This window comes from Sus scrofa, chromosome 8, assembly GCF_054392235.1.
Source record: "Sus scrofa isolate SSC_HxYL_T2T_F1_AM1 chromosome 8, Sscrofa_HxYL_maternal_Yorkshire_Landrace_v2.0, whole genome shotgun sequence".
Taxonomy (NCBI): Eukaryota; Metazoa; Chordata; class Mammalia; order Artiodactyla; family Suidae; genus Sus; species Sus scrofa.
The window spans coordinates 72,289,348-72,313,793 of NC_139390.1; the positions used below are offsets into that span (position 1 = coordinate 72,289,348).

Below are 24,446 nucleotides of genomic sequence, written 5' to 3' on the forward strand. Positions count from 1 at the left end.
TGACAGCCGCTGTGCTACGCCCAAAAGGAGACAAAAGAGAATGTTTTTTTAGGAGAGTAAGAGTCAGCATTCACACCCTGACACATAGACTTTTACCATAGGTAGACAAAGGAGATGAAATAACTCTGGCAAGCAGGAGGTCATAGAAATAAATGCAATCTATGGCCACACCATTCTGAACATGCCCAATCTCATCTAATCTTGGAGTTAAGCAGGGTTGGGCTTGGTGAGTACTTGGAAGGAAGAAATGATTGCATGGTAGTGTCACGTGGTTCTCAAACCTGGTGAAAAAGTTACTAAATATCCTATATTATCTGCACACAATTCAGCATTCAAGATGCTCTTAGGAAGGCCCAGATGAACTGGGATACATAGCCTAATGCTTGGTATAAGGAAGAATGTATTTTGTGGAGACATTTCTTACCACTACAAATTTGAATTCTAGCCAACTTAATGTTTTTTGGTTTTTTGGTTATTTTATTTGCTTTTTAGGGCCGCAACCGTGGCATATGGAAGTGTGCAGGCTGGCGGTTGAAGCGAAGCTACAGCTGCCAGCCTACACCACAGCCACAGCAACGCAGGATCTGAACTGCATCTAGGACCTACACCACAGCTCATGGCAATGATGGATCCTTAACCCACTGAGCGAGGCCAGGGCTCAAACCTGCATCCTCATGGATCCTAGTCGGGTTCGTTAACTGCTGAGCCGTGAAGGGAACTCCCGAGACAACTTAAATTTTTTAATTAAAAGTCAAACTAAGCAGGTCTAGTGTTCCTTGTTTTCACTGTATGGATATTTAGCAAGCACAGTTACCACAGGCTGGTGACTGATTGACAGAAACAATGAGCCTTCTTAGTCTTTCTTACATTTTGTTCACTTCTGAGTCTTTGTGCCCAAGAACAGTAACTTCTATTACAAGAGAAATCAGCACAGTTCAAATGAGTCCTCTAATGACAGCATTCACATGGAAATGTTTATTTAAAGTTTATTCTTTTATCACATAGCTTCTATTTGATAAAAACTGTTAATTTTGAAGAGTATTAGAGTCCTATTTATATTCCTTTATATTTAAACTGGTTTGGTTCTCATAAAATGTATTTTAATGAATGGCACATAAAACAAGGAAAATAGTCACATCTTTTCTTGATCTCTTTAGTTCCATTTCCTTTCCTCTAATATATATTATATTTTAAGGATATATATGTATATTTAGATAGATGGATAGATAGATCCTTAAGAAAAACTTAATTGATATTTCCCTGATTTGGTGTTTACAAGTACAACCAGGATTTGACCTCCTCCTCAGCAGAGTACCGAAATCCCCAGGTTTCTAGTCTACTGGAAGTTTCCAGATGGGCACCGCCATTTCTGTTCTCACTTGGGATATTGGAACTGGAAGACAGTTTGGAAATTGTCTACTCGAAAGCCTTAATTTGCACATAAGAGAATCTTCCCAGAATGATAAGAGATGTGCCGAGTGACACATCACTGGCCAGCAGTTGGTACTAGAACTGAGTGCCCCAACTCCCAATTTAAGGTGCTCTTCCTCACGCCATTCCACTGATTACCTCACAGACTATCAGGAAAATCCAAATTACTCTCTAAATAACCTGACGAGGAGAAGCTATCACCTAGGCTCTTGCTCTTTTGTTTTCTATTGCTAATTTTTCCACTTTTTAAAATATTTGATTCATGCCTCAGGGTGAATGTTGATGCCCTAAGGATAAAGATGAGTATCCAAGAATTTCCTATAGACTTATGTACCAAAAACAGGCCCAAAGGTTAGATATCTTTTTTATTCTCTTCTTAAATTTTTTTTTAATTTAAAACTAGAGTATAATTCATTTATAGTGTTGTGTCAATTTCTGCTGTAGAGCATAGTGACCTAGTCATACACATAAATTCATTTTTTTTCTCATACTATCTTCCATCATGTTCTATCCCAAGAGATTGGATATGGTTTCCTGTGCTGTAAAGTAGGGCCTCATTGCTTAGTCATTCTAAATGCAATAGTTTGCATCTACCAACCCCAAGCTCCCAGTCCATCCCACTTCCTCCCCCTCCCCTTGGCAACCACAAGTATGTTCTTTATGTCTGTGAGTCTGTTTCTGTTTTGTAGATAGGTTCAATTGCACCATATTTTTAAAAAAATATTAAAATACTACTCAAGTATGTGTCTGAATAGTTTCAATCCTGTGGCCTTTTGCTTAAGATCTCTTCTTTAGGAAACCATGAATACAACAACTGTATTTTGAGTTGCCCTTACATTCCCAGAATTTTGGACTCCACTGATCAAGAGTGTAGCACTAGCTAGGTAAGGGTGAGTAGGAAGGACTAAAGAAATGGCTGAAGTTCCCTAGGTTCGGCCAGCCCTGTAAAGCATACTCCTCCAAGGCATGTATGTATTGTTAGTTTTGTCTTATATCTCTTAGGTAGAGACTCTCTTTATTTTGCAGAGATATACAGGATCATTTGCATGGGTGACTGAGAAGCTAGAATACTAAAAATTATGGTAAAAAGCGATAGGAAATTCTCCAGAAATGGGAAAGAAAACTTACCATTGATTCAATTTTCTGGCTCATTTCTGTAAAATTCTTAGAAGCCTCTGTTTCAAACTCTCCATATAGTTTGTGACTTGTAAATGACAATGTGCTATAGTAATTGTAGGTCTTCCTTTGATCTATAAGGAAAGAGGCAAAAACTCATCATGCTTTTTATCAGATGTGCGTAAAACCTCATCATTTCCCCATCTGCTAGTTGCTAGACAGACTGAGACAGGAACGAATGCCCTACCCAGGTCATCATCTCCATCATCCAGCCCTGAGCTTCAGGTTATCTCAGAATAAAAAACAACATTCATCATCATAAGATTTGGAGTGTAAAAACCACAACAGATGCTTGGTGTTCCTGTAAGCTAATTAGTCATGTTCTCTCCATTCCTGAGTAACCCACAAAAGGCAGCAAGTCACGCCATCTGAACTTACCAACAGGAATGAATTCAGAAGCTTCCCAGGAGTAAATGCATTTTTATATTTCAAAAGGAGATTTATCCCAGTCTCATAAATTACACATCAATTCTGACCACAAGGACTCCACGGTAAGAAAAGTTATGTGGGCTAAAGAAGGAGATGAGGATAGGGATTAAAATGCTAGGAGTTCAGTATGAAGAAGTTTAAGGAGCTAGAGCTGCCACCTGGCATAACCCTCCAGGGACACTAATCAGTTTCACTTGGTTCCCTTGTCATGCCATTTATTTTCTTCCACCAGCCGTGGGAACTGGCTCATCTGTCTTGAGCCATTGTTTCCATTTCTGCATCTAGTCCAGGCAGCCCATGTTGCTGGTCTGCTGAAGAATTAATGCCACACAGCTTTTCCTCTACCCTTCTGTATGTGAAGCAAGCAGAGAGCTCAGAAGATTCATGCAGTGACTATTAATGCCAACTACCTCTTCTGCAAGAGACTCAGTGTCAAACTTTAGGAATATAGCTGTGTGGTTAAAATAGGAATTGGAGTGTACCTCACCCAGTCTCAGGTTCTCCTCTTCTCTCTTGCTTCTCCTTCATTCCCTCACTTAAACCCCAGAGAGAAAGGAAACTAACATTGGACACCTCTGTCCCAGCATATTCACATATCTCATTCCATTTAGAATAACCCTAATAAGATGGCAGTATTATCCACATTATCAGATAAGGACTATAATCTCAGCAATGTAAATAAATTTCCAACCCTAGCATGGCATGGCCAGAAAAGATGAAACTGGGTTTCAAACTAAGGTCTAACTCCCAAATCACAAATTTTCATTACATATCGCTTCCTGAGGTGAAAAAAAAAAAAAACAACCAAAAAACCCCACTCACTGAAGCTATAGGAGAAATCTCTCATTATGTGTGAGTTATGCAAAAAACAAAAACAAACAAACAAGCCAAAAAACCTACCAGTAAATTCCAAAAGAACATTCTGGCCATCCAGAGGATTTGTTGGGACAGAAAAGAAAACCTCTGGTCAGACTCTGACAAGGCCTGGGGGCAGGGTAGGGTGGTGGTGGGGTTGGTGACACATAGAGAAGATGGTGGCATTGTAAGGTCCGTGTCTCCTGAGCATTAACCACCTAAGGGAGGGACTCGGGGGATTTGCCTTCCTTCCTCCCTTTCACTGAATGGCCTTGCCCTGAATGGCTAATGTGACCTCGAGAGCAAGCAGATCACAATATACACAATTTTAAGTAAGGTTTTTAGTTTACTGAAATATTGACCAGTAGTCTACGTATGTCTAAATTTGGGCCCAAGATTCTGCATCTCTAACAAGCTCCTAGTGATGCTTCTGTTGCTGGTACCTAACCACATGTTGAATAGCAGGTTTCTAAAGAGTAGAACATACTCTTCCTCATCCCTAGTCTTGCTTTTATTTTAAAGTTATTAGATTGAATTATTTGAAATTGCCATTTATATAGGTTAAAAAGGTCAAAGGTCAAACGTGTTAGTGACACATAGAGGAGATGGTGGCATTGAAAGGTCATGTGCTTCAGCCAAACAATTTATCAATATTAATGATAAATAGCATATTAATTTGCCTCATAGACTCAAACAGGTTGCTAGGTGGAAAAACATATCTCCAGTTGCCGGAATTATATGGCATGTATAGTTGTTGAAAAATATTATTGAGAATGTTATCAGAAAAGTAAGAGAAATCAGGGTGAACGTGAGTTTGGTGATAAGTTTCTAACACCTTTGTGATTCCGTAACCTGCAATGAAGTTGTTCATAATAGATCCACCTGCTGTCATTCAAATCACAGAGGCCAGAGCAATGCAGTCCCAAAGGCCACTGGATACAGACTGCTCACACAATCCTGTGCTGTCCTGGGCTTTATGCCAAAATGATGTTTTTCCGAGTCTGATCACCTCCACCTTTATCTGCCGGTTTCTACAACAGACTCATTTGGCTCAGTTTGGTTATCTAGGTGTGCCGCCTCCTGAATGCTCATGGGCTACATCTGCTTTGTTCTTAAGTTACATCTCTAAACAGAGCACAGGTCACAAATATGACAGTAACACATATCATAACAATCCCTGTTTATTCAGATGTGCTGTGTGGGCAGCGGAAGTTTGTGTGTCCCATATTACTCAGCTAATCGTACCAACCACAGGATACACAGATACAGGTTACTGGAGAAATCTCCCCAGGTTTTTGTTTGTAAGCCTTTATAATACCTTCAGTAAGAATTGTAAGCCTTTATAACATCTGGCTTGGGAAGAAGGAAAGGAGAAACAGTAAGGAAAATTTTCTGTCACTGAGTAATGAGACCCCCTAGCTTTGCCAGGAATGCTTTGTTAAGTCAGATTAACCAAAGTATGCCCCAAGAAAATATCATAGGTATGACCCATTTATTTTTATCATTTAGTATTCAATAAACATTAATTAAGTATTTAATATGTGCCAGGATCCTGCTAAGTTCTGGAAATAACAAAAGTGAATAAAACATAGTCCTGGGCATCCATGGAGAGCAATAATGATGCTTACAACATAATGGGACTTACTATTTTCAGAACAGAACTGTGGAACTGTAAATTTATTTTAGCTATTCTTTTTTTATTTTGGCCATGTCCCTGGCATGTGGAAGACCCCAGGCCAGGGGTTGAACCTATGCCACCAAAGTGACGCATGCCACAGCAGTGACAATGTCAGATCCTTTACCTGCTGAGCCACCAGGGAACTCCAGCTAGTCTTTTCATATGAAAAAAATGCTCCAGAGAAATTATCAAAATGCAGATACTCCAAATTCAAAGACCTGCATGTGAGTAAATCCTATCCAAAAAAAAAAAAATCTTCAATATTGTTAAACTGCCCAGAAATAATCCACCTTGTTTAGGAAGTTAAAATGGGACTTGTGGGAGTTTCCATTCTTGGCGCAGTGGAAATGAAACCTATTAGGAACCATGAGGTTGTGGGTTCCATCCCTGGCCTTGCTCAGTGGGTTAAGGATCCGGTGTTGCCGTGAGCTGTGGTGTAGGTTGCAGACGCGGCTCGGATCCCGTGTTGCTGTGGCTGTGGTGTAGGCCATCAGCTACAGCTCCGATTAGACCCCTAGCCTGGGAATCTCTATATGCCACGAGTGTGGTCCTAAAAAGACAAAATACAAAAAAAAAAAAAAAAAAAAAAAAGGACTTGTGTGTGCCAGCAGAAGACAACCAATTTATAGATCATCTCTCTTTACAGGAAAGCAGCTTCTGCACATTCCCAATTGAATTAGAATCAAGTGATTCGCTTCTTTGGTTATAGGGTCTTGAACATCAAAGTGTTATCTAGTCACCAAGGGAGATATTAAACCAATAGGTCAAAGTGGAGCCAACTTCTTAAAACCTGAGGTAGAGTAGGAAGGAAACTTCGGAGGGTTGTTTTGCCCTGGAAGAGCAGCTCTCAAGTATCTTGGGGACCTTTTTAATAACATAGCAGTGCTCATGGTTTATCCAGCAGGTCAGTACCTGATTACTGCAGAGCAAACCCCTTTATAATTAACCTTCTCAGCATATCCCATCTTCTTTAATCACCTGCAGTATATCCCAAGGTGATTTTAAGATAAAAAAAAATAGGTACCTATTCCACAATATACCACTATATTATTTTCCAACTTCCTAGTTCAGAATGGAGCTTACTTCTCTGTGATCTCTGACTGTTCAATTTATTGAGCTGTAAGGATTTCAATGAGTTGGAGTTATTTTAAATCAAGGTGATTGCCCTTATGACCTCAAACGACTCAAAACTTTGGACCCTAGCTTCCCTATGGCCCTCCCTTAATTATAGCTTATTTATGAATACAAAACACAGCATCCTATTCCCAGCAGAAAGCACTGATCCACCCAGGATAAAAGAAAGAATCCTCGTGGGCTATGAGAATTAAGAGGGGGACAAAGCAGGTAAAGAGTTCTTTGTACCAGCGATGCAAATGAATTATAGTAATAAGTGAATTAAGCCCGAGACAAATCAAAAGAGGAATGTCCATCAGGGAATATTGGAGGTAGAGTCCATGGGCCAGGACCAGCCATACTTACTGTATCTCACATAGTGAACAATGAGGCCAATGAACACTGCCAGGACAATCAGGGATATGAAGGTGATGAGGCCAATAACCCAGGGCTCCACACAAGCTCTCTTCTTGGCCCGCACCACAGCTGGCCTGAGAAAGAGAGCAAACAGGCCCATTACCTACAGTGCACACTACATCCACACCTCAGGTCAAGCCCATGTTCCTGGGGAATGAATTCAGGACACTCATCAGATGGAAGGATACTGTTCTGGTTTAGGACACACTCTAATCTCAGGCTGCTGGAGCAGTTCCTGCCTCTAGTTCTCTGACCTTAGGCAGGCAGTTCGACTCCTCTGTGCCTCAGTTTTCTCATTCATAAAATGAAAGTGATAATGATAGTATCAATCTCATAGGGTTGTTGTAAGGATTAAATGAATTACTGTGGGTAAGGTGCCTACAACAATGCCTCACATAGAGAAGGTGCTCTCTCTGTATGAGTTAGCTATGATTTACTGGAGCCAGCCCTGTGTAAGATACACACTGATGCCCTGTGGGAGCAATGAAAATGTTTAAAGCCTGTTCCCACTGTACTATATATATTTTTTTTTTTCTTTTTTTCTTTTTTTTTTTTTTGGCTTTTTAGGGCCGCACCCATGGTATGTGGAAGTTCCCAGGCTAGGGATTGAACCAGAGCTGTGGCTGCCGGCCTACATCTGAGACCTATACCACAGGTCACGACAACGCCAGATCCCCACCCACTAAGCAAAGCCAGGGATGGAACCCACATCCTCATGGATACTAGTTGGATTCATTTCCGCTGCACCATGACAGGAACTTCCCCACTGTGGAATCTTATATGGCCTGTGATATATATTACAGCTGGAACCATTACAGGATCCAGGCAGAGATTCTAAGTATCTTCTCCTCCCACTTTCCTGATTATTTCCAAACAAACTTAGAGGATACCCATAAAAAATAACCACATGTCTCTTCTAAAAAACCTGAGTGAGCTGATATTTACCTCTAAACCTCAGCAGTGCTGCAGGAAATCCCTTCTGCATGAAACTTCCTGAAACTTTCCCATTTGTTCTGCCTTCAGAAATGCATATTACTGAAAAAAATGTTGATCGACTTGATTTTTGTTTGATTAATAATGTTGCGATTCCCTTGTGTTATAATAGTTATTAAGCAAACTCAAAAGCTAGGGAAAATGAAATGATAAGTCAGAGTTGGCCAAGTTGTTTAAACATGATGCTGTTAGTTTAAATTTCCTGAGATATTTATCATGCTGATAGAATCAAGGGCATGCATTCTTATTTCCAGAGAGGTGTAGTGCTTGAGCCCTGAGGGAAAAGGCAGGGTGACCCTGAAGGAACAGCTGGGGTTGATTTAGAACACAGAGAATTCCAAGCCCAGCTCTTCCCATACCAGCTTGGACAAAGTATTTAGACTCTGAACTCAGTTCCTCCATCTGTCAACAAGGGATAGGCTACCCATTCTGTCTGAAGCATGTGGTTGGTTGACTGTGGGACCCAGAATGAGATCATGAATATGAAAACTTTGTACAAATTGGGAGACATTTCTCAGTCACGTTTCCTCACAGAAATCAAGGTTGACTCTGTTTCCTGGTTATACAGGACCCGGACGTGATATCACCTTTCTGGTGTCTGCACACTGTCATCACATTCTGGCTCTGCCTCTGTGTTCTGCTTGGTGGGAACACTGTCACAGAAGTCAGTAGTATCACTGCTACATGACTTTGTCCCTACTGCGGTCGCTGGGATTAGTGAAAGGCTCCAGGGATTCGACTTGGTCTCCTCCCTCAGTTGGGTGGTTTTCCCATGGGACCGTAGCCAAGGAAACTTCATCTTCCTCTCCCCAACCTCTTTCATCTCCAGTTCTCCCTAGAATGGGATTCCAAACACCTGTTCCTAGAATGGCACTATAAAAAGACTTCTCCACTTCTCTTCTGCACATTTTTTATGTGCAAACGTGCCTAAGGAGCATATATACTGATTCCTCTTCTTCATCCCTGAATGCTTGCTGTTCACTTGTTGCAGAAGAAAGGAGATGCATATAGCAGACGTAAGCAAAACTTTGGAGGGAATATGGGGAGGGAAGGGCTTCTCAACTATACCAGATGAAGAATATGAATTTGTAATTGTAGGAAACATGATATAATTGTTTAAAGTACATGACCACACTATGTAGAATTGGGAAATGTAAGACAGAAGTTCTATTTATTCTATAGTAACTTTTAATAGAGACAAAATTAAAATAATGCAGCCTTTAAATTGATGAGGTAGAACTACCTGTATTAAGACCAAAAAGGTCAGTGATATATTTTAATGAAAAATGTTGCAGAATATGCATTCCATATTCCCATTTTTATAAATAATAAAACGATGTGTATGCATAGCAAAGTATATAAAAAGGCATACAAAATTTTTAACAGTAAGAAGTGAAATAGAAGTAAGAGAGAAACTTTAATTATGCTATGTACTTTTTTGTGTTATGGTGGATTTTTTTAATAAGAAACATCATGTCTTTTGAGTTAAATGTGAGAGAGAGAGACACGTGGATGATTGTACATGTCTTTTCATGGTGTTCCTATCACTATCAAGTTCAAGGTACTGCTATCTTCTTTTCCTGTCTCCCACCTTTCACAACTATTTTAATGATGTTCTAACTTCAGTGGCTTTGAAGGAGATAAGCCAGATGGCATGCAAAAACGGAAAAGAGAACCTATCGAAAACACTTCTTCAAATAAACACTTAAGAGAGTATATTTCTGATTCTTGTCACCAACTTCTTTATTGTATAATGCGGTACCAACAAATTCAATCCTTTCTCTTATTTTCTCCATATGAAAAACAAGGATAAGAATTCCAGACCCTTCTTAATTTGATGATCTCTGAAGATAGAAAAATGAAGTATTTTATGACATTGAGCTCCCAGGTAGAAAGTCGTTATACAAATAATAAGGACTATTATCTATTATTATTATTTTAATTACTACTAATAGTGGTAATGACCACATTACTGAGGTGTCTGTTATTTGAAACATTCTTTCTTCCCTTCCCAGTCTGTAGAGTGCTGCTTTTCAGATATATTCATCCTGTTTCTTAATTACTTTTTTGTCTTCTCTCTTGGCAAGTGAATCAATACTGAATTGCTCCAAATTAGATGTAGTAGGAGTGTGCTCAAAAAAAAAAAATTTAGTAAAGTGGAGGAATAAATCTGTTTTACATATCAACAGGCACTTATATAACTAAACTCCTCCTGTATATAAATCCTTGTCCAATCATTATTGTGGTCTTTTGAAACTTACCTGAATCTCTTCAAGTAAAACTGCCTTTAGACAGACTGGATGAATTATAATAACTTCAGAAATTTCTTTCTTTCTATGATTTTTCTTTTTAATTTAGGGACATGTGTGATTAGATGGTGAATATAGCTGGTAAATATAGCAGTTAAAATGGGGTATATGTTTATAAACCCCAAATTTCCAGAGGACAAATCCGAAGTTGCATTATCATTATCACCTCTTAATATGTTATTTTCTAGAATAGCATACAAAACAAAAGCAGCAGCAACAACAAAAAGATGAGGGATAACAAGGCACAAACACAAATAAACCTCATGGCAACACGGCAGACCCATAAAGGCAAGGCTCACAGTGCTTCCAAGGAAAGTTTAACAGAAGAAACACCTGGCGTTCCCGTCGTAGTTCAGCGGAAGTGAATCTGACTAGGATCCATGAGGACACAAGTTCGATGCCTGGCCTTGCTCAGTGGGTTAAGGATCTGGCATTGCTGTGGCTGTGGCATAGCCCTGTGGCTACAGCTCCGATTCAACCTCTAGTCTGGGAACCTCCATATGCCGAGGATGCACCCCTAAAAAGACAAAAACAAACAAACAAAAAAACAGAAAAAACACCTACCTAACACCACCACCACATACCCATTGATAGCGGATGTTAAACTCCTTGCCCCCCTCTGTCATGGTAAGCAGCACTGATATTCTTAGTTTGACTGTTCTTCAGCTCAGTGCAGCTGAGCTGTTCTGAAGGAACATGCGCACAATATCTGTAAAGCTGGTGATACCAGTGCAGGGTTATCAACTACTTTAGCCAGAGGCCAGCAAACGTTTTTGCGAAGGTCCAGAGGGTAACTATTTTAGATTTTCTGAACCACACACTCCCTATTGCAAGTAGTCAACTCTACCATTATAGTACAAAAGCAGCCATAGACAGTATATACAAATGAACATGGCTGTGTTCTAATGGAACTTTATCTGTACACCGAAATTTGCATTTTGTATCATTTTCACTTGTCACGAAATATTTTTATTCATTTGATTTATTTCAACCATTTAAAAAGTAAAAAGGAGTTCCCGTCGTGGCGCAGTGGTTAACGAATCCGACTAGGAACCATGAGGTTGCGGGTTCAATCCCTGCCCTTGCTCAGTGGATTAACGATCCGGTGTTGCCGTGAGTTGTGGTGTAGGTTGCAGACGCGGCTCGGATCCCTTGTTGCTGTGGCTCTGGCAGGCCGGCGGCTACAGCTCTGATGAGACCTCTAGCCTGGGAACCTCCATATGCCGCAGGAGTGGCCCAAGAAATGGCAAAAAGACAAAAAAAAAAAAAAAAAAAAAAAGTAAAAACATCCCTCTTAGCTCCAGCATTCTGCAAAAACATGTGTTGGGCTGGTCTTGGGCCCTTAGGCTATAGTTTACTGATGACTGATATCAGCAATAGCCTACAAGTCAGTGCGAATTGTGTTGGGAAGTGTAATCATCCTTTCATATTTTAGTCTCAACTGCATGGGAAACCTAATGTAGTGTGTCTACAATCCTGTCACCACTGATCTTGTTCTGACAAGTCTCACTAAACCACGTCCTGTAGTTCAATAACAGGTTTCTCTTCTGACAGCACCCCTACCTGCCACCGCAGCCCCCCCCCCCCCGCCCCCGTCTCTGATTTATTCGCCATTACACTAAGCTGCCTTTTTTGGGGGGGAGATTTTTATTTTTTCTATTACAATTGATTTACAATGTTCTGTCAATTTCTGCTGTACAGCAAAGTGACCCAGTCATATATACATATATATGTGTGTATGTATTCTTTTTCTCACATTATCCTCCATCACAAGGGACTAGATGTAGTTCCCTGTGCTGTACAGCAGGACCTCGTTTCTTATCCTCTCCAAATGCAATAGTTTGAATCTGCTAACCCCAAGCTCCTAGTCCATCCCACTCCTTCTCCCTACCCCTTGGCAGCCACAAGTCTCTTCTCTAAGTCCATGAGTTTGTTTCTTTTCTATGGATAGGTTCATTTGTGCCTTATACTGGATTCCAGATATAAGTGATATCATATGGTATTTGCTTTTCTTATCTATAATAAGTGATGGAGCCAATGCCTGAGACTACTTGAAACCCAGGTCGGCCTAAGTTACCTTGGCATTCCCCCTCTTGCCCGCCGGCTTTCAAGCTCTTTGCTTTTGATCCTTCTGCTTCCTGTATGAAGTAACTTTGAGTCTGTTCTTTGCTTGCATCATAAAAGCCTGTGTGTACTTAAGAGCAGTTCAAAAAAGTGCCCTCCACTTCAGGAAGTTCTCTTCACCCCTGAGCATCACATCAGAACATACATTTTAAGCCGTCTTGGGATACATCTTATCTATATTCTCTGACCATGTGCTCCAGGTATAGTCACAAGGGGAATCGAATTGAAGTTGAATAAACGAAACCAAACTGACCATTTGTCAGAGCAGTGTGGCTTTCAACCTCTCTCAAAGGACCTCTGGTCTGCATTAGTCTTAGAAAAGAACTTGGAATGTTCCACACAAGAAGAGATTGGTTGGACATTGTGAAGGATAATTAACATTTAACTAAAGCCTGATTTCCATAAAACACTTTATATAATAATCAAACTTTGTGGTTAAGATGTCTGTTTCACTTGTTTAAAATATATGATTTTCTAGCTCTGATTTTATCTATCTACTGTAAAGTGTTATCATAGTACAGAAAGTGATAAATGAAAATACCGGGACATTAATTTCAGGAAATACATATTATTTGAGGTCATTGAAAATCTGTGTATAATTACAAGATCCAAACAAAAGCATAAAGATACCACAATGAAGTAACAGGACAGCACATTCGGACATTTCTAATTCCCTCAGTTATTGCTTCAGTTTTAAAATATTAATTAATAAGTGTTTAGTCAGTTTTTATTGCTGGGCACTAGCTTATTTCTTTAGCTCATAGATTGTACCTGCTTGTCTTATCCATACAAATACCTCAGAGGTTTTTCCTTTATGGTAGACTCCTACCGGCAGGCTTGGTAAGGTTTTCAATCTTTTGTATACTTTCTAGAATAAGACTATAAAAATATCCAGGATGGAACTAAAATTTTGAATATCTGTTTGTGGATCATGTTTTCTTGCTGTTTTTAAAGAAATACTAATTACTTCTTATAAAATTACGAATAACCTATTTCTATCCTGTCTGCTGTCACACAAACACATCTATAAAATGTCTAATAGCACCAGCCAGGCTCTGGGACTGAATTGTAGGTACATTCCCTACAATAATAACTATGAACAGTTCTCATAAAGAAGTTAAAATTAGACAACTGTTCCCATTTTCTTTTAATAGCACCAAGACAAAGGTGGGAAATTCATTGCTTTTATTATAAACGTTTTTATTTCTATTCCACTTTGTTCTAGACTGGTTTAAGGTGGCTTGTAAGCACATATGTATTTATATAATTATTAATTTAAATGTACAGTATTAAATTATATTTTATATATGTATTAAATTAAATTGGAGCTATAAGAATAAAGCAAAACATAAGTGGAAACATAAAATGGTAATAGTATTAAAAACTACATATTGTAATTCCCATCCGGATATTTCCTTAAGTCAGGCCACAAAATTTGTAGCTTTCTAGCAGCAAACCAAACCTAAACAAAACAAAGCAAACAAGCAAACCCTACTCAGCTACATTCTTTATGGCACCCGTAATATAAAAACTGAATAGTTGTTCTGCAGCAATGTAATTCTTTCAGCTTCTAATAAAAAGAATACTATGTAGATATAATGAACTAAACTCTCCACAATATTCCTAGCAAGAATTAGGGATTTTTTTGTCTATGTGCGTTTTTTAGGGCCGCTCCTGCAACATATGGAGGTTCTCAGGCTAGGAGTTGAATCAGAGATATAGCCACTGGCCTACACCACAGCCAGAGCAACTTGGGATCCAAGCCGTGTCTGTGACCTACACCACAGCTCTCGGCAATGCCAGATCCTTAACCCACTGAGCGAGGCCAGGAAAAGAACCTGCGTCCTCATGGATGCTAGTCAGATTCCTTTCCTCTGAGCCATGATGGGAACTCTAAGAATTAGTTTTGTAATACTCACAGTACGTGCCTCAATCCTGGCAAATGACTTAAATTACTATTCAGTAAAAGCAGTCTTAGGTGGGGGAGCAGTGTGAAATTATAGCAAGCTCTGAGATAATTTTTTTTAAATATATGACAACACTTCCTAATTATTGAAATGGCTACATGTGGCATTTTCACATTATAAAGTACCTAAAGTTTATTGAAATCATAGACATAAAATATGGTATTAATTACTTAGTAGAGGTAGTAAGTTTTTAATAAAAGTAATATTGCTTAGTGCAGTAGTAAGGTTTTAATAAATATTGGGAATGACAGAAAACCTTATTAACTTAGGCTCAAGAATTCCTATATTTAACTGACCGTAAAACTCAGGTGAGACGTTTCCGTCATGGCTCAGCAATTAACGAACCCAACTAGTATCCATGAGGACGCGAGTTCGATCCCTGGCCTCTCTCACTGAGTTAAGAATCTGGCATTGCCGTGAGCTGTGGGTTACAGATGCAGCTCGAATCGGGCATAGGCCAGTGTGGCTATAGCTCCTATTGGATCCCTAGCCTGGGAACCTCCATGTGCCGTGGGTGAAGCCCTAATAAAACAAAAAACAAAAAACAAAAAAACAAAAAACAGGTGATAATATCTTTCCGCCCACCTACTTTAAAAGGAAGTTGTGATTACATATATGATATCATCAAACTTTGTTGGACATGTGTATTATATAAATATTAACGACAACTCAACAGAAAGGAATGTTTCTGATCTCCATCATGTTATCATCAGGGTCTTTATTCCATTCCCAGCCAGACGTGATGTGTTATAGGAGGCTATAAGCTGAGATTTAGGTTGGCACTTTTTCTGACCTCTAGAAATTTACAATCACAGATAGATGGGGTATCAAAAAATAAAAAAACCTAAAGATATTATTAAGTAATGAGGTATGGGTTCATAGACTTGTAAACTGAGCTATTTTAGCTCTTTACACTCTTTGCTTGAAGAGCATAACTCTTTACACTCACATAGTTGCTTTATTTTCTTCAAACTCTTTCCAGCTTGATAAAAAGCCAAAATGATCGGAGTTAGAAATTTTAAAAGCCAGTTTCCCACAGAAATGCTGACAAGAGATACCACTGCAGCTCATCATAGTGAATTGTATGCACTTTAATGTGTGAAAAAATAAAGAAAGAAAGAATTAACGGAGTGTGTTAGTATGCCTGGCAGGTGTATCAGAAGAAAAAATGGTTGAGAAACCTGAGCTAGAGATACTCTTGAAGCTGCTCATCAACGGCGCTGACTTTGGGTAACTTTTTAAATGTTAGATGTCTTTCTACCAAATCTTGCTCTTGACTTTGTCTAGATGCCTCTTATGAGAATTGGCATGATATAGTGGAAGCAACTCTGAAGTGGAAGACCAGTGACCTGATTTTAAGTCTTAGGGCTTGTTTTTAAGGACTAAGTCCTTTCATCTAAGTCCTGAGTTTCTCAGATGAGAAATGTGAGAGCATATTCAACATCACAGAAGTTCCAGCATCCCCTACCCACAACTTACATGATATTGAAGGGGCTGTCATTTTCTTCACTTGTTAAAAAACAATGGGAATTTTAGTTGATCTAGATACTTTTTAATTTCCAACACAGTAAGTGTTCCATGCCTCAGGTAACCTAAAAATACTTAACATTATCGTAATTAAAATTCAACATTTTTTAAACAATCAAAATTAACATAATTTCTCAAATGCATCATTTTTCTGATAGCTGCATACTAGATCATTTGTAGTGGTCAAATTGAGGGTCTGCCAGGCATTTGAAATAATCCAGATTTCATATGAGGAAGTCATAAAGTTTCCTGATTGCTTGCATCCTAAACCAGTCTTAAAATCCCTAGACTTGTAAAATTGCATTTTACGTAAACCATCGAGGGGACGTAAAATTGGAATGTGCAGTTGCAATGTGGGCTAAAACTGTGTGGTGTTGTCCTGGTTGCTGTTTCTCAGGAAAGCGTTGTAAGCCATACACAAAGAATCCCTCAGAAAATCTAGAAAGTTCTGTATATAGTAAACTCTATCTGAATTAATTTAGCAGTGAGGGACAATTGGAAAATTCATGGAACCTGTTAAAATGTTTACATTATTCTTCCGAAAGTGAGATTTCTTATTAATGAATTTCCTGCCCCAATTGTGTACCTAGGATATAATGGAGGTATTAAGTCTTAACTTTTGAGTGAACACAACTTTTTTGGTCATTATATATCCAACTTATTTATAATTTACTATATTGGCAGTAAAATATGCTCAGATTCACATAAGAATGAGGTAGAATTTGCTGTGCAAATTAGTAGCATAAAATTATAAGAAAAGTATTATTTTACCCAAAAGAACTAAATATTTTCAATCACCAATGTCCCTGGCTTTAATTTGTAGCCTTATGCTGACAGTGACCAAATCTATACCTGCAGCCCAGATCACTTGTATAAACTTCAACCCATGTATCCACCTGCCTGCTATTAGACATGACTGGATATACCTCTCATCACTCAAACTTGGTAGAGGCTTGTAGGTGCCTATCTCAAATATTTCCCTTAATAAGAGAATCTTTGATGTGCCTAACATGCCCCCTGGAAAACAGAATAATGTCCCTTGTCCATATGAATAAGTACGGACCAGTGGAGTCTCTATACCAGTGGGTAGAATCCTGAGATGCATCCCACAGCTAGATTACATATGTGCCACCTGAGGCTCAGGCAGCTATACCAAACCATGATTTGGAGGACATATGTTCTTGTTGATGGGTCAGCACAACAGAAGTTAAGGACCTGATGTGTGTCTATGAGGATGCGGGTTTGATTCCTGGCTTTGCTCAGTGGGCTAAAGATCCAGCATTGCTGTGAGCTGCCATGTAGGTCACAGACATGGCACGTATCCTGTGTTGCTGTGGCTGTGGGGTAGGCAGGCAGCTGCAGCTCGATTTGACCCCCTAGCCTGGGAATTTCCATATGACACAGGTATGGCCTTAAAAAAAAGACAAAAGAAGAAAGAAAAAAAGTAAGTGCAGGACAGGAGTTAGAATTGCATGTTCAAACTCCAGTTCTACCAATCACTTACCCAGAGATTTGGAAATCTGTCTTCCTCATCTTTGGTTTTCCTATCTGTAAAATCCTAGTGATATTAAAATTATCAGCTTCACAGGGTTATTGATAGGTACCAAATAAGAAAATGTATGTTGGAATTATGTGTAAATATACACATATATTATATATACAATATATGTGTGTATATATATATATATATATATATCCTACTATATGTCCTCTCTATGAATTTTACTAAATGTGACTTGACAAGCTTTTAATGTGCAACAACTGGTTTTTAAAAGTCTGTATATTACTATACAAATTCAAATAGTAATACTAATAACTGTAACAATAGTATTTCCTGGGTTAGGCAGACGCCTGTGTTAGTTTAACTCTTGTACTTGACAACATTGAACTTGGTACACAGGTGAATCAGGAGGACAGATTTGATCTTTAATATTGACTGACACCCATTCCTGTGACCACATGCAAGTTACCTAATCTTTGACTATGGCATCCTTTTATCGATACACAAAGATGCTTCTTGTCTACTAGCCTTGGAGGTCTATTTAGAAGACTATCCATTGAACAATAACATTGTTCCTTGTAAATTTAACTTTATCTTTTAACACAGTAAGAGTTAAATCAGCATAGCAGCAGCACCACCTAGGTAGATAAAGGTGGCGTTGTGGGGATGGTATAGCATTGTAATAAGAGCATAGCTTTGGAGTCAGATAGACCTAGGTTAATTCCCAGTTCTGCCATTAATCACCTCTGGGCAAATTTTGCTACCTGTCTGATCCTCAGTTTCCTCATCTATTAAATGGGTTTAGTGATATAATCATAGCCATAGTTCGTTATAAAGATTAAATGCACATAATATTTTAGAACAGTAGTTGCCACACAGTACATGTGAAACAAATGATAGCAATTATTATTTTGTTCTGCACTGACTCATAGCTCAACTTTCAACAGAGTGATAAATCCTTCTGTATCTGCTATTGCAACTTCAAGAAAGAGGTATCGGGAGTTCCCTGGTGGTCTTGTAGTTAGGACTTGGTGCTTTCACTGCTGAAGCCTGGGTTCAGTCCCTGGTCAGGGACCACATCAAGCTGCTGCGTGCTGCAGCCAAGAAAGAGAGAGAGAGAGATCATCTGACATCTTCAGATGAAAGGTTGCAAGATAGAATTTAATAGTGACTGTGTGATACATTGGATTCCCCTAAGCTTAGTCCTATCACCTCAGAATTACTATTCTAAAAATCTCAGAAATTGCTCAGCCATGCAGGCCATGTAGATAGCTGGGAGAATGTTGAACTTGCAGGTTCTGGCATGACCTGGTGTCTTTGCAGCCCATTTTTCTTTCTCAACCTCTTAAAAACTTGGCTACTCTCTAACCCACTCATTTCGAACTTATCAAATTATGCTTGAAACCATAAGACTATCCTTCACAATTCTCATCCACTGTCTTAGATGAGAATACGTTCAAAGGAATGTTCTGTGAGGTGTACTTAGAGGAGTTCCTCTAAATTCTAACCCTGACAAAGCCATGATCAATGGAGCACCCATTTCACAACCGTCCGTCTTAGAAGACCCGCCCCACGATTGCCTAGTCACCCTATCCTCAAGCATGAGAGCATCAGGCGCGCTAACAAATCTCAGTGCTGACAAAGAAGCACATGCTGCTACTTTTTGTTTCTTGAATATTTCTGTTTATTTCCTCTTTGTTTTGAAGCAGTGGTATGTTTTTGGAAGAAAGCAGGCAACAACGAAATAATAAAGATGCTCTAAAATAGTTTCAGTTACTTGAGACTGATGAATTCTTTTCATGAAATGCTGCACTAAGATAGACTTGTTTTTCACACAATAACAAATGTTGCAATCTTTTTTAGAAAACAATGATGATGTAAGTGAAGTGCTGTACTCTCAGTTACAGATCATCTTTGAGATAGTGAGGCAAAGTTAGGTCATGTCCTTATCTCTTAAATACAGAGACAGTTGTAAGAATGAAATAAGCAGTCTGCGCGTTCTTCAAAACATTTATAAAACCCTATCGATGAAAGTAAAATTATACAACTACCCCTTCTCCTTCAGCATATGTGTGCAGTCTTTATTATTAGTCTGTATTGATCTGTTTCTTTGCCTATACATTATGTATATTTTTTCTTTTTTCTTTTTTTTTTTTTTTTTTTTTTGCTGTTGTTGTTGCTGAAGGCCACACTCACGGGAATATGGAAGTTCCCAGGCTAGGGGTCGAATCAGACCTGAAGCCATCAGCCTACGCTACAGCCACAGCAGTGCCAGATCTGAGTCACATCTGTGACCTACACCACAGCTCATGGCAATGCGGGATCCTTAACCCACTGAGCAAGGCCAGGGATCGAACCTGCGTCCTCATGGATGCTAGTCAGATTCATTAACCACTGAGCCACGACGGGAACTCCTGCCTATACATTATATAGACATGTATGCCTACATATAATACATGTTTTCTCCATGTGTGTATGTGCATGTTTTCCATTTCTCTGTTAGAGGGCAAACTTTTCAAAGACTTTTTTTTCAGCCATGCCTGTGGCATACAGAAGTTTTCAGGCCAGGGATCAAACCCAAGTCACAGGTGTAACCAGAGCCACAGTGATGACAATGCTGGATCCTTAACCTACTGAGCCACTAAGGAACTCATCCAAAGACTATTTCAGTTGCCCATATATGATAAACAGTGTGTTATAAGTAGCAAGAATGCAGACGTTAGAGCCAAAAGGCCCAATGTCAGGTTCTGGATCCAACACTTAAAATCCTGGACAGTCTGAGTTGGAGTTATTTCATCTTTTAAAGAAGTGATCCCAAGAATGGCTTCTCAAAGTATTGTCAAAGTTAAATCAGTATTTTATAAAATGTGCAATGCATGATAGGTACTCAACAAATAGTTTTATTCCATGCAAAATTTAGCACAAAATAAGAACTCACTATGGACCAGGACTGATCTTAGCGGAAGGGGAAGTGAGGTGAAGCATTAAGGACTTGGAAGATCATCAGAGAGCCACTCTGGACCAAACCTCAGCAGAGGGACCCTACAGTCTTAGGTAGTTCGTTCCTATATCTTGACTAATTCAGGGCAAAAAGGAAGATGTTGCTAAATTAATTTTACATTGCGATTTTCCCTGTAAACCGATTTTGAATCCAAATAAGACCACCCTTCCTGTCTGACACAAGCTACCCAAGTCATGCCTGTATCCTCTCTTCAGTTCCCCAGACCTTCTGGAATTATCCTCTCTTCCTTAATCATCACTATGTTGCATAAATGACTACTCTCCTCCCTCGGAGGGAAAGGTAACCACAGAGAGAACACCTCCCATTAAGATATAATTATATCAATTTAAAGAAAACAAGGGACAAACTGACCTCTTTCATTTCTGCTGTAATTTCTTTCTATCTTACAAGCTCCTTCATTTTTAATGGCTTTACACTGTATCAGTTCTTCTCACACTTTACATAAATAAGAACTATCTTGTTAACTTTTAAAAATAAAATCCCCATGCCCCAACTAGAGATTCATGAGAATTTCTTGGATGAGAACTGGATTTTTTTTTCTTTTGTCTTTTTAGGGCCGCACCCATGGCATATGGAGGTTCCTGGGCTAGGGGTGGAATTGGAATTCCAGCTGCCTGACTACACAACAGCCACAACAACACCAGATCTGAGCCACGTCTGCAATCTAACCCCAGCTCACGGCAACACCGGATCCTTTAACCCATTGAGCAAGGCCAGGGATCAAACGCATGTCCTCATGGACACTAGTCGGGCTCGCCATTGCTGAACCACAATGGGAACTTCCTCCATTTTTAATAAGTACCCAGTGATTCATGGGCAAAAGTCCGTGGTCACACATTGAGAGATAATGCTTACCCTACTGAGGAAAAGCTGAATTCTGTTTCATTTGAATGTTATTCATTTTACCTTCATCTATCTAAGATACTCTAAGATACTACTGTCTATCTTAGATACTACTGTCTATAAATTCAATCTGCTTAACATTAATTCTTGTCAGTGGTTGCTGATGAATGAAGTTGGCAGACATCTTCATCAACAGTAATATATTTAATAAACATTTTCTTCTCTTCCCAAATCTCTTCCCTACAAATTTATTCCTGATAAAGTTTTCTTTAATGTTCTGCTGTGTGCTTTAATAAAATTAATGTGTTGATCTCTTCATGCTCAAATAATAATATAAAGTAAGAGTTTGGGAAAAATGATACCATCTGCAGAATAATGGTTACCTGGTCCAAATTTCTTACCTTTAAATTCTAAACTGGTGGTTTTCATTTAGAACAGGTGAAGCAGAAGAGGGGTAATCAGAAATTTGGCTAAAGAGGGAGGAGCATGCTGTTTGATAAAACGTTCCACCTGTTTCCTTTTTTTTTTTTTTTTTTTTGTCTTTTTGCCATTTTCTTGGGCCGCTCTCACGGCATATGGAGGTTCCCAGGCTAGGGGTTGAATCGGAGCTGTAGCCACCAGCCTACGCCAGAGCCACAGCAACGCTGGATCCGAGCTGCATCTGCTACCTACACCACAGCTCACGGCAACGCCGGATCATTAACCCACTGAGCAAGGGCAAGGATCGAACCCGCAACCTCATGGTTCCTAGTCGGGTTCGTTAACCACTGCGCCACGATGGGAACTCCCCACCTGTTTCTGATATACCTTCCCAGTTATGAACCAATGGCCTCAAAAATAGATAGCCTATTTTTCAATACACCTCTTTCAGTATTCCTCTTTCTTTAAAGAATGTTTGTTGGTACACTTATTCCAGCAAATATGAATAAAAATTTAATTCCTTTCCACTTTAACCAGTTATCTTAACAAATCCTCAAAATATGTGCCCTGTTTTTATACAGTTTTTAGATCAGGAAGGAATTTTTGGCTTGTTTGTTTTTCCTTGAGAGGTATCTTCCATCTACTCTGAAGCAGGACTGAAAAATAGGTACATCTTTTGCTTCAAATTAAAGACTATACTCAGAAAAATTCATTTCGATATTCCCACCTTATAGCTCCCCTCTACAAATTCCAGACTCACTAAGATCTAGCATAGACAGCCTGAAATCAATTTAGAATCTTGAGTTTGAGTTTGATAGTAAACATATGTTTAAATAAAAGTACCCTTATCTATAGTGATATTCTTGAAGATAATGCAGGTAAAAACAGTTGGAAACAAAGCTGTCATGGATTATAGAGAAGCACTTGCAAAAAACAGGAAGCCTTGAAAAGTCTGATTAAATTTGTGATGTCTATAGCACTTAGTTGCTTTATTAACAAATATAGAGAGTATTAAACTTCTCATAACGAGCATGTAGAACTTTCTATCAATGACAGAGTCTGAATGTTTTTCACTATTAAGATTCCATTGGAAGTTTTATACTTTTAAAATTGTTTTCTTCTCAAAGTAGAAATTAATAAAAAAATAGTATGCCAATATATCAGAGAAAATAAATTTTTAATATAAAAATAAAATTATTTTTAGAGCCCAAATTAGTACACTGAAAACTTGTTAGTGTTTAGTTTCTAACTTTGAAGGAAAACAACCTCAGAATAGTTATGACTTATCTGTTAGAGAAGTTGATTGTGGCCAAGTACATCATTGGATTTATTTTAAAAATCTAACTTTAATAATGTAATCATTTATTTTCTTAGGTTTCTATTTAATTCTTTTAAAACAAATATAATTTTAAAATTGTATACTATTTACTTATAGAAAGAAGCATAAATTTGATCTTTACGGTTTCAGATTTGTTTGTTTGTTTTAGGGGCCGCACCTGTGGCATATGGAAGTTCCCAGGCTAGGGGTCGAATCAGAGTTATGGCTGCATGGGTACAGCAGCTCTAGCAACACCAGATCCGAGCTACATCTGTGACCTATACCACAGCTCTCTGCAATGCCAGATCATTAACCCACTGAGCTGGCCAGGAATCTAACCTACATCCTCATGGATACTAGTCAGGTTTGTTTCCACTAAGCCACAACAGGAACTCCTATGGTTTCAGATTTATTTTTTCTCATGTATAACTTTGAGTATTTCTCGATATATATTCTATGTAATATGATATGATTGATATAATATAACATGGGACAAATAAAACTCAAGCTAGAAACACATTCTATTCTTAAACTAAAAGACAGTTCTCAAACATCATGTACTTTTATCTTTTGTTGAATTCTTCTGAAAGTATTTAGAAAAAAATATTTGGAGATGGGACATAAGTGGACAGAGAACAAAAATGTACAAAGAAGAGAAATCTATTTCTTGACATAATTTTGTGTTAAATATCAAAAGCATTTTTCTATATTAAGCACATCATAAATTGAAGATCTACACATTCCTTGGTGTGGTTCATGCCCTTTTAAACAAGTCAAGGCCAAGGGTAAGGAAAAGACAAGGGAACTCACCGATACATTGCTGACCAGCAAGGAAGATGCTGAGGAGACAGAGGTCTGCAATCAAGTGTGTGTTTCCTGGCTCTATCACCAATTTTGTGGGCTGGGTTGAGGTGAAGAAAGAAGTCACTGATGATCTAACTAGAACCAGTCCGACAGGTCTTTGCTAGTGTGATGGAGACTGTGACTAGTAAAACAACGTCAAATTTTATAGGGAGCGAGAGAATATAAGTAATATAAGCACTTTCTAGCAGTGGGAACTTAAAAGGTACTACCTTAAGATTATAATTTAGGAGTTCCCATCATGGCTCAGTGGTTAGCGAATCCAACTAGGAACCATGAGGTTACAGGTTCGATCTCTGGCCTTGCTCAGTGGGTTAAGGATCCGGCATTACCATGAGCTGTGATGTAGGTTGCAGATGTGGCTTGGATCCCATGTTGCTGTGGCTCTGGCTTAGGCCGGCAGCTACAGCTCTGATTGGACCCCTAGCCTGGGAACCTCCATATGCCACGAGTATGGCCCTA

The 24,446-nt window shown here is 38.9% G+C and overlaps 1 protein-coding gene across 1 annotated transcript in view; it reads right to left on the reverse strand.

The window, feature by feature from the left end:
• LOC100623351 (transmembrane protease serine 11E) overlaps positions 1 to 24,017 on the reverse strand; it is a 45,159-nt gene extending 21,142 nt beyond the window's left edge. Inside the window, exons 1-3 of the mRNA XM_013978755.3 lie at positions 23,934 to 24,017; positions 7,049 to 7,173; positions 2,560 to 2,681 (exon numbers count right to left, since the gene is read on the reverse strand). Coding sequence (XP_013834209.1) covers positions 2,560 to 2,681; positions 7,049 to 7,173; positions 23,934 to 23,941 — 255 coding nt within the window. The 5' untranslated portion in view covers positions 23,942 to 24,017. The remainder of the gene's footprint in view (positions 1 to 2,559; positions 2,682 to 7,048; positions 7,174 to 23,933) is intronic.
• Positions 24,018 to 24,446: the final 429 nt, after the last annotated feature.